The sequence below is a fragment of the Macrobrachium rosenbergii genome, chromosome 9 (genome assembly GCF_040412425.1).
Source record: "Macrobrachium rosenbergii isolate ZJJX-2024 chromosome 9, ASM4041242v1, whole genome shotgun sequence".
Lineage (NCBI taxonomy): Eukaryota > Metazoa > Arthropoda > Malacostraca > Decapoda > Palaemonidae > Macrobrachium > Macrobrachium rosenbergii.
Window position 1 is genome coordinate 50,244,563 of NC_089749.1, and position 11,545 is coordinate 50,256,107.

Genomic DNA, 11,545 nt, shown 5'->3' on the forward strand with positions numbered 1-11,545 from the left:
ATGCAGTCATTAAGAAACTCTCCATCAGAGTTTAACTGATTTTGTTAACTGTGGTAATATGGGACAAACAATCCCTTTCATTCTATATCAAACTCACCTTCACCTGGAAAATCTGACGTGGTTAATTCGGTCGTTACAGTAGTGGCGACAACAGAATCATTGAACAAAATCCCTGGTAATATATCCTTATCTGCAAAAAAGTCAAATAAATGTTTAGACCAAGGTTTGCAAAAAGTTAAGTTGCCTGTAAAGGCGGATAACAAATCATCAAAGTAGCTATTCAGTTCACTGTTGTATGAAGTAAAATATACAAACCAAAATTGCTATTCCATGGCTACCATCTCATTTTTTCACTTTCAGAGACCTACCTCTCAAAATGAAAAGGTGGTCAGGAATACAAGTATTATAACAGCAAATAAACAAAGTACAACTATAAATTTATAATAAAAAACAGCCATCTATTAAAGAAAATATGCTGACTTTTCATTGTTACAAAAATATGTCCCTTTCCTCAAAATGGTGCATGTTCAGAACCTTGCGTTCAAGATCACTTATTAAGTGCCACTGCAGTGAAGTAAAAGTTAACATTATCATTACCAGTGGTTTTATTAAGTATATCACTGATGTCTTCCATGGATGTTTTAACTCCACCCAGCCATTCTTGAACAGCACTTGCATTGCCAGATGTATTTTGGTAAATGGAGCACACATCTAATACACAGTTGTCTGCAAAAGTAAAGGTCAATGTAATATGTAATATTTTAAAGGAGGATTTAACTAATATCGATTTTAATGTTTTCCAATAAAAACTTTTAGTAGTGTTTTAGAAATGGATGAAGTACTGTCTAAAGAATGTCAGATCAGCTGCTAAGCCCTGCATAATTGTGTTGCTTTATCAAAAACACCTAAAACTTTATCAAGACTATTTTAGAAATGTTAACCTGTTAGCACTCAGGGTCCTTTGTCTTTGGAGCAAAAAATAAAAAATATCTCACCAGCAATTGAATTTTCCTGATATGCATTTAATTAGTCAATATGACTGAAGTGTGTTTTAAATATTACATCTCCATTTTACTGAATACTGGCAATTTTGCTGTCTCAATTTTCAGTATAGTGTGAAATTCTTAAGGTGAAGGGCACACTATAATTTTTGGTAAGTAGTACAGTCTGACCTCTTAAATCCGGCATTCTGTGATCTGGCAACTCCCATGATCTGGCATTTTTTTTATTGGAAGAAGCAAAAGTAACATCCAATACTGGCAAAATCACACCTTTATTTACTTTAATTTAATTTACTGTATTTATAAATAAAGTAAGTTGCATTTTTAAACCCAGCTTCGCTTATTTACAAGAAAAAAAAATCTCAAAAATGCTTTTCACTTAGAAACTAATGGCTGTCAAGATGTCGGTATAAAGCAACCAAGTGATGATTTTACGAATGTAAACATTAGCAAGAGTGCAAATGGTGCCTGACAATAATGAATGAAATATAATTGCATACAGTACGTAAAACAAAGTTATTCTTATTACAACTGTATTATTTGGCTTTTGCAAATGGATATCTGTTGGTGTAACAACCTAATCGGGACCAATAGTTTCCCTCTCTCTCTCCCCCTCACAATATTATTAATTTTCCGTAGATGAAACCTATTCTTATGGAACAAGCACACAGGGGCCGCTGACTTGAAATTCAATCTTCCAAAGAATTTGATATTCACTAGGAAGAAGTAAGAGGAAGTAAAGGGAAGTATAGAAAGAAAAAATAAATTAATAAATAGGTAAATAGATAAAAATGTATTAAAATGGAAGAAGAATAGTACTAGGGTAGTAATGCATTGCATTTTCACTTGAACTTCTGAAGTTCCAATTGCACAATGTCCTCTAGGAGGCTGCTCCACAGACCAACTGTGTGAGGAATAAAGGAACCCTGGAACCGAGAAGTTCGACAGCGAGGCATATTTACTGCATATTGGTGCTGCTGTTCAGTGAATCTGGTTGCTCTCGGCAGACAAAGGGGATCAGGAATCAATTGTGAGTGTGAAAGATCTCTGTTGAAATACAACTTACAAAAAAAGTGACAAACAAGAGACCATCCAGTGATGGTTCAAGTCATCACTGCTACTATTAGGAAACAGAAACCTAACACCAAGAACACATGTGCAGGTTTAAACAAACAAAAGCAGCAGATTTTTACGTTTTTGCTGGAAAAGAAAGCCAGAAAATTTTGAAGCGCCAGGAAACATTGAAAGGTGCCAGGAGATCAGAATTTGACAAAGCACTTATAAAGTGGTTAAGCTCTGATGTAGCAAAGGTGCAAACATTTCCAGGGAGATCCTCATGGAGCAGGCCAAAATTTTCATAAGGAACTAAACCTAACAAATGACAGTGATTATTCATAAACTTTGTCTACTTTTGATAACACAGCAACATATATATGGGGAATGAGCTGGCAAGACTATCTTCGCATAGCAGGATTTTTAGGGGGGACTTCTGTCATCTGGAATTTTCTGTGGTCTGGCAGTTGGCCTGGTCCCAAGAATGCCAGATTAAAAAGGTCAGACTGTACTTGTATCCAACCAATATCTGTATGTAGAATAAATGAATGTTGTAACTGTCCTATCAAGTTGAGAAAATCTTCAAAGAATTCTGTTCAGATATAGCATGCACTCATAGTGTGGTCCTACAATAAAGACCATGGTCACTGAGGTCCATTTCTTTCCGTTTTCTAAGGGAATCCCCCCACCAGTATATGAACTAATGGATGAGGACTTTGACAATATTTTAGATGACGAGCCTAATTTCTCAAAATTCACATCACCAACTGCTAATGGAACAGATGAAATAATGAAATTACTTTATTAAGATGAACTTCTTGGCAAAAACCTGGTTGTGATTCCTGAATTTTCCTTGGCAATGAATTGCTAAATGATATTTGCTGAGAATCTGTAACTTATTCCAAACAAAAAATTTACATTGCTTTAGTCGTCACAAATTATTTGGGAAATTTTTTGCAATCCTTTTTTACTGGGTGGCACAAATTATCAAGTGAACAGCACTACTGGAGTATGGATGAAGACCTTGAAAACTTAGATTATTCGAAATATAAAGCCAAGGAATATATTCCTAGGCATCAAAAGTACCTTCATTTTGTTAAAACAATTCAGAAAACAGCCAAGAAGAAGAAGAAAGGAAAATAAAGGATTTAAATTTAGATCTCTGCATGATGCTAAAATTTTAATCAGAATTTCAAGCAGTTTGGGATGTTCTCTGAGGAACTGTCAATAGATGAGCAAGTCACAAAATATTACAGAAGGAACTCTCTCAAGCAATTTATAAGAGGTAAACTTGTAAGATTTGGTTTTAAGTGATGGAACTAGTGGCTGATGTTTGCACATGGACTTACTGTATATCAAGGAGAGCAAATAAATTTTACCAAAACCAGAGTCTAGGTTCAAAAGTGCTTTAATCTATGATCAGTGGCCTTAAGACCCCACCAGATCATGAATTTTTTTCCTAGTTATAATCTATTTGTACAAAGGAAATCCTCAGGAATCAGGATCACAGAAGTAGAACATTCGAACACAACATTCAATGTCCTCTGAAGGAAGATATACCCCTAAAAAGGGAGAACATGACCACAGGTTTGAAGAAAATCAACTCATTTCCTTTTGAAATGGCATGAAAACAAGAACATAACTGGCAATCATCAATTTACCACCACCTTCTGGAACCCAAAAAGATGGTCCAACAGCCATGGAAGGGCAAAACTTGTTTCTCAGTCATTTCTCATATACCAATATAATACATAAACTGAATTTTCATAAAATATCACATCTTAATTAGATCTAAGAAGTGGTATTTTAGTTTATTCACTAAAATTCATGATACTGTAATGGTTAGTTTCTGGACTGTACATTGTTCTGCAAATGGAAATACTATAATATTGCTAATTTTCAGAAGGTTGTAACAAGACCTTATTTGTAGCTATATCACATTCTGATCCCAAAAATTCTGGTTGGCCAAGGTATTTTCCTCAAAAGTTATTACAGAAAATATATTTTCCTTATACTGAACATATTCCTGTTTGAACGGAGGCTATGATAATAGTCTCCATATTGGGGAATTTTTTTACCAGTTGGCATACACACCAATGTGTAACTCATCTGGATATGTAAATAAGAATTTATATTTTATTTTTGGTTATACTGTAGTAATCTGTGGTTAATTTGGATTTTTAAATAAATAAAAGCAGCTTTCTTTGTATTTTTTAAAATCAATTATGCCCTTTGGGAAACATGTTTCTTGAACAAAAGTGGTTCATGTACCCATGGTCCTAAAGAAAAAAGGACAGAATTGAAAATCAAAATTTTTAGAATAAAATAGTGATTTAAATTTGTTTAGGTATTTATTATTAAATATTAATTCATAAAAAATGTTTATTACTGATGGATAAGGGAAAAAAATTTGGTATTAATAGGTTAATACTTTCAGAAAACCCACACATTTTACACGAGTTTGTAAAATGGTCAAATATGTTTTATTGCCAGAGTGTTTCATATCTTTAAACAATCAAAATATTATTTGTTCATAACACACACACACTCTTCTCATTCTATCTATGACTAATAAATGGAATGTTACACTTGTATCACTGTCCTCAAATATTTTCATCCAAAAAGAAGATTGTTGTCCTCTATTTGTTGTCGCATGGCGACAGGTTTACTGAATTCCATTCATTCTGCCTGTAGGGCTTGTTTGGAAAGCTGGTTTCCTACATTCCTACAATATCTTTGATGCCTGCAAACTATGACTTTTAACCATCAACTAGAAGGGTTTCTAATACTAGCTGACCAACCTGGTGCTGCCTGGGAAAACTGTGAATGACAACTTATAAACTCTCTCTTTCTCTCCAACCCTCCCGCACTCTTTCCCTTTTCTCCTCCCCTAACACCCCCTACTCACCTCTCTCTCTCACTCTTTCCTTTCCTGTTAAAATAGTTGTTTCAGTTATACTGTCCAGCATTTTTGATATTTTATATTTCACCCCTTCTCAGCCCCCATTCCTATCAGGGCTGAACTTGGACTTAAAGGGCATTGGGAGTGTTACTATTCATCTCAGCAACCTCAAAAACTATGGATTAGACACTAATATTTGTCCTTTTTGACATTTTATTTTTCACCCCTTCTCATCCCCCCCCTTTCTTATTGGGGCTGAACTTGGACTTGAAGGGCATTGGGAGTGTCACTATTCATCTCAGCGACCTCGAAAACTAATATCTGTTGTTTTCGGTTATTTTTACCTGTCACCCCCTTTGGTGCCAATGATGTCTTACCCACACAGCATTCTTTTCCAGATAGTCAGTCATATGTTTACCAAAGTGAGATATGATAAACCCGCAGAGTTTATTTAGTTCCTAAGTCTATGGGTAGAACCACACCCATTTCAGGGAAGCACTTCTCACCCCCACCCCCTATGGTACTAGTGATGTCTTACCGCCACAGTATTCTCTTCCAGATAGTAAATCATATGTATACAGTACCAAGTTTGGTTGGCATTACTCAATGCATTTCAGAATTATGCTGGAACATACATACACACACACACACACACACATACATCCATTTTAGTTTTCTGTAAAAGAAAACTATTGTGCCAGTTTTGTTCGTCTGTCTGCACTTTTTCCTGTCTGCCCTCAGATCTTAAAAACTACCAAGGCTAGAGGGCTGCAAATTGGTATACTGATCATCCACCCTCCAATCATCAAACATACCAAACTGCAGCCCTCTAGCCTCAGCAGTTTTTATTTTATTTAAGGTTAAAGTTAGCCATAATAGTGCATCTGGCAACGATATAGAATAAGCCACAACCAGGCAGTGGTTAAATTTTCATGGGCTGCGGTTCATACAGCATCATACTGAGACCACCGAACGACAGATCTATTTCTGGTGGCCTTGATTATATGCTGTAGCAGCTGTACAGAAAACCTGATTACACCAAAATTTCACTTTTACTTTATATATATATATATATATATATATATATATACATATATATATATATATATATATATATATATATATATATATAATATATATTTTATATACATATATAGATGAAACTCAAGAAAAAACTTTTTTGGGGAAACCAAACCTAAAATCTTTAGGTTAACATCAACTTAGCTAGAATATATTCTATTACCTTTCGTTAGTATGAAGATCTTTTCCAGTGCCTAGTTAGCTTTGTAGTTTATGAGTGAGGTGTAGTGAAACAAACTTTCTTACAAAGTTCATATCTAAAGCTAATTACGTCTGTATGCACGACTATGCAAGTGGCCATGCAGTTTTTGCTTTTGCTTTACCTGTAATCCCTTACCTTTTAACTAATGAAGAGATAGCATGCATTGATTCTCAACTGAGTTTCCTCATAACAGAGTAGGTACCAAAGAATCTGTATATACAGATGCGTTGGTTCATTACTACAGTTTGAGCCAACCACCTTATTATATTCTGTCTTTCTTGATGCTTCATTGAGCATTGCTCTTTGACTTGCTACATAACATGGGATTACCAATTGCTTACCAAACGAAAAGTGACATGCTTCACCTCTCAAAGTTGTAGTTTGATTATTGCACTTCTAAAATATTCATCTCAATCTGCTCTCCGTTAGGTTTTCTTCAGAAATTTTGGACTGTAACCGTCATTGTAATTTTAATCTACTTTTTAAAAATTAATTAAAATTACTCTCTAATACATCCTTTATACCATTACTTCTTCATTTTCTGAGCTGATGAAATAGACTGAAACAGTATTATTTATCACCATCTTTTATGCTAACACAAAAATGTGCAAAACAGAAACTGTACATAGCAGAACTGGAACTTAAGCAATTTTACCAAAAGACAGTTGTCTGAATATATTCAGTTAAAGCACCAACCTTTAGGATTGAACTTAAAAATTGCTCTGATTCAACAGACCTTCATTTATACTGTTCCCTTAATTTTAGCAATGATTCTTTAATACCACTATGCTTTGGTAGACCCACTAAATAGTTATGAGATTATTCTCTGTGTATGTCTCTTTCTCTCTCTTTTTCTTCGCAATGAAAAGAATGAAACACCAACCAATCAGAACACTGATCATCTCCTGAGATAGATTTCCTGATTCCTCAACAGTCTGAATACACTGGCTGCGTAGTCTGTCTTCAACCTCTTTTTCCAAGGTGCAATTCTTAACCTGTGGATTGAAAATGAATGTTCACTACACTGTTGTATAAATGAGATATTTGTATTTCAATTCCATTAAAATACAGGATCTTAACTTACTTCACTACTTACCTCTGTTAGCCCAGGGGACAAATCACCCTTACCACAAGTGGTGGTCTGCAAATAAAGTTACAAATGTTTTATTCTCTGTCTCTTTTTCTCACATACATTCTCCTTCCATAATTTTGTAAGGCACTATTAAATCATTAAACAAGAATACTAACCAACGCCGAATATGATCTGACTAATTTCAAGCTCTTTAAGGTGACCCATTTAGCTTTACCAAAGAAGAAACTGGTCTTGTTTAATCAATAAAATTCTTTAAAAAATAAAATAATTCAGCAGTATTAGTAAAATGGTAAGTTACTGGAAAGGGCTACATGCACTAACTCGTTCCAGACATTTTCCATACCTGCCAAGAGTCTGGAAATTGTACTCCTGTGGGATAGTTTTCTAATGCAGAGATAGTTCCATCTCGTTTGGTGAAGTCATTATCGACATTTCCATCGTAGTAACCACAGAGACCATATAATTTCCCAAGGAATTCAGGTGATGCCCACACAGACACAGTCAAAACACATCTCTCCACCTAAGAAGTTTTGTAAATATTTAATCTGTATTTATACATATTTGTGTTATCTCAACATCAACATTACATATGTATGGTGTGTGTATATCCGTATTTATACATATTTGTGTTATTCCTAACATCAACATTACATATGTATGGTGTGTGTATGTGATTTTATATATATATATATATATATATATATATATATATATATATATATATATATATATATATATATATATATTATATATATGTATGTATGTACGTATATATAAAATATATATATATTATATAATATATATATATATATATATATATATATATATATATATATATATATATATATATATATATATATATATATTACAGGCAGTCCCCTATTTATGACGGGTTCTGTTCCGACGCTATGTCGTAAGCCAAAATTGTCATAATCCAAAATATATATATATATATATATATATATATATATATATATATATATATATATATATATATATATATATATATATATATATATATATATATATAATTTGGTAACATGTACACATCTTCACTAATGTCTAAGCATGTCAGGCAGGGCAGCCGACGAGGCTACGGCCTGTACCCCACCGCCAAATCAAAGTCCTTCAAAAGAAGGCATCGTGCCTACCCCATATAATAATGGGAAAAATGCACGTTAAAGACGAGGAAGCAGAAGATATATATATATATATATATATATATATATATATTATATATATATATATATATATATATATATATATATATATATATATATATATATATATATATATATATATGTTATATATATATAAAAGTCAACCTACTGGCAATACTAAACATGTAGGAGAGTCAACGTTAATGATGTTTCCAGTGATAAGCACACTGAGGAAGGGTATTGTGGCACGTTAGGCCAGAGTAAGCATTTTGCGGGGGATAGGTAAGCTGAGTAGGGAGGGCAGGAAGGCACCTTGTCTGCATGGGAGCTTTTGACTGTTGATGGTTTAAAAGCAGCACTGCCACTTAAAAAATAATTCTGTTCATTCTTTTTTGTGGGGGGGGCACTTACATGGTGGAAGGACTGGGAGAACTGATTTGGGGGGGTGGGCCTTCGTCTCATTGGGAGTTTTCACAACTGTTACTGGCTTGAAAGCAACATCATTACACGTTATTCTGTTTCTCACTTTTGAGTGACAGAGAAAGATACGTCATGACTTCATCATAAAAATTTCATTCTCTCACTGACTGCATGTGTGTGTGTCTCCAATCCTCATCCTCACTCCCTTCCCTCATCCCACCTCAGGTGGATAACTATGACAGTGACAATGAATTCATGAGTGCTTAAATTTACAAACAAAATTCTTTTCATAATAAATAAGCTTTCCTTTAGTTGAAAAACAAGCAAACAAAAAAACTGAACACATAAAGAAACAAAGTATTGGTATAAACTGCTAGCAGTGTTCAGCCAGAACTTTTCTTACCCATCAGTCTCAGTCTGTGTATGTGTGCATGTGTACATACAACATGCTCAACAACTGAAGTCACAAGAATAATATTATCTATGGGTGAGTCATAACTTAAAACACTCAATTAAACTTACCTCTCAGAACTTTAATCTTATCACAAAGAAAGCCAATCAATAACGATACTAGAAAGATAATATAGATTTTAAAAAAATTTCTTTATATCATAAATAAAGAAAAATACATTGGATACTAACAGCTATTTTACTTGACCCAATAAGGCGAATGCATTCACTGCTGTACCTCCAGGCTAACACTGGATGCTCTACTGAGCCTTCCTTCACAAATGTGGGTTTGTGATCCAGAATCTCGTATAGTACCCCATTAACCAAAATCTGCAAAATGAAAATAAAATTCAGCTGACATGAAATAACAAAATATTTCATACATGTAAAGTAAACTGAAAACCTGTTAAATTCCTTTTGAAGTACACAATGCATATGCATATATAGAGAAAGATAGGCATAGTTATATATATATATATACATATATATATATATACATATATATATATATATATATATAGCATATATATATATATATATATATATATATATATATATATATATATATATATATATATATATATATATTAGGGCATAGTTTTTCTCTTAAGACAATTTTCATTGAAAGTAATTGCTTTGTAAAACAATGGTTTTTGCTGGAACCTCATATTGTCAGAGTTTTTTCTGATTCTCAGGCGTCAATCTTCGGTGAAGAACACACAAGCCTCTTTGTTCCATTAATTGTTTTCTGTCACGACAGCTGTTTCTCCACTCTGTGGCATTTTCAAGTGACTACTGGTTTACAATTTGGATTTACAATCATTTTGTCTCTACATGCAGATGGAAAAGTAGACCTAAGCTGTGATTGGTCCAAGGATTAACCCTCTCTGGTCTAGACGGGCCGACCCAATTGTTTACGCTCAGGTCTTGGTCATTTACTCGGTGAACAGTTGAAGAGTTAGACGAACTGGAAGTTTCCACAAAATGCTTTCTAGTTTTACCCGTGTAATTTTTATTATCATTAAAGTGGTACCATTGGAAAGCTAAAAGTTTATTCTAGCATATATTAAAATTTCTCAGAAATGAGATAACAACTACCACCGTTTTAGATGCGATGAAATAGGACCCAAAATAATTTTTAGCATTTCTTATTCTCTTCCTCGGTCTTCAAAGGCCAAAAAATATATTTTCTTGTTAATCAAATGTAATAAATTTTATGTAAGTTGATTGAACATTGCTAAATTACAATGATGGTAAATGTTTCAGTCGACATAAATTAATATTTTATGAATGACAAGGCAATAACAGAAGCGACCAATCAGGCCCCTTCGGGTGTTCAGTTTATAGCTGGAGTTGGCAGTACTGACCATTGGCTAGGTTTGTCATCATCCCATGTGGAATAAGTGAAATTTTAAAAATGTATAACTTGGTGTCTCTTTTAAACAAACACAACTATATAATTGGGTCTCAAATGCAAACACACACACACGCACACACATACACCTTACATGTATATTTTTATTCAATATACATATATATATATATATTTTGAAAAAATACATATAATGTATATGTGTGTGTGTTTGCACTTGGGACCCAATTATATAGTTATGTTTGTTTAAAAAAGACACTCAACGATACATTTTTTAAATTTCACTTATTCCACGTGGGACGATGTGTGTGTGCATGTGCATATATATATATATAAAGTATATATATATATATATATATATATAAAGAAACATATATATATATATATATATATATATATATATATATATATATATATATATATATATATATATATATATATATATATACATATGTATATTTATGTATGCATGTGTAATGAAAAAAGCGAGAAAGTATAATGAAACTAGATAAAATAAAAATTAAAATACTGTGAACCATCACAACTATAATTCGTTTCACTTATAATAAAAATTCATGTACAGGCTCTGGAAACAGGAACAGGCTTTCCTATTTGAGCAGTTATCGTCACTTCCTCATCCTGTATTGAACTGAAATAAAAATCCGCAAATTCGTATCACCACCTTTTGTATAATGTGAGTGAGTTTTGAGTTAAACAGCAATTTGCTGTTTCCCAAGTCGAGGCTATTATTGGTGCATTGTTTATGTCCGAACTGTTGCAACGGTAGTTTGCACGTGGGTTAACTATCATTG

General features: G+C 33.3%; 2 protein-coding genes across 2 annotated transcripts in view; both read right to left on the minus strand.

The window, feature by feature from the left end:
• The window catches only part of LOC136841781 (mucin-2-like), a 244,327-nt gene that overhangs the window by 74,201 nt on the left and 158,581 nt on the right, over positions 1-11,545 (minus strand). The window lies entirely within an intron of this gene.
• LOC136842137 (uncharacterized) lies at positions 78-10,143 on the minus strand. Its single transcript, XM_067109496.1, has 7 exons — positions 10,117-10,143; positions 9,554-9,691; positions 7,675-7,851; positions 7,335-7,379; positions 7,122-7,233; positions 598-726; positions 78-190 (listed from the first exon to the last, which is right to left on the minus strand). Exons 1-7 carry the CDS (start codon positions 10,141-10,143, stop codon positions 78-80), a joined length of 741 nt encoding a protein of 246 aa, XP_066965597.1.

Coding starts and splice junctions, on each gene's coding strand:
- LOC136842137 (XM_067109496.1), bottom strand. CDS start 10,143: ATGCCACAGAGTGGAGAAACAGCTGTC. Junction 7,852..9,553: donor TTGGGTCAAGTAAAATAGCT/GTTAGTATCCAA, acceptor AAAACTTCTTAG/GTGGAGAGATGTGTTTTGAC. Junction 7,234..7,334: donor TGTCCCCTGGGCTAACAGAG/GTAAGTAGTGAA, acceptor TTCAATCCACAG/GTTAAGAATTGCACCTTGGA.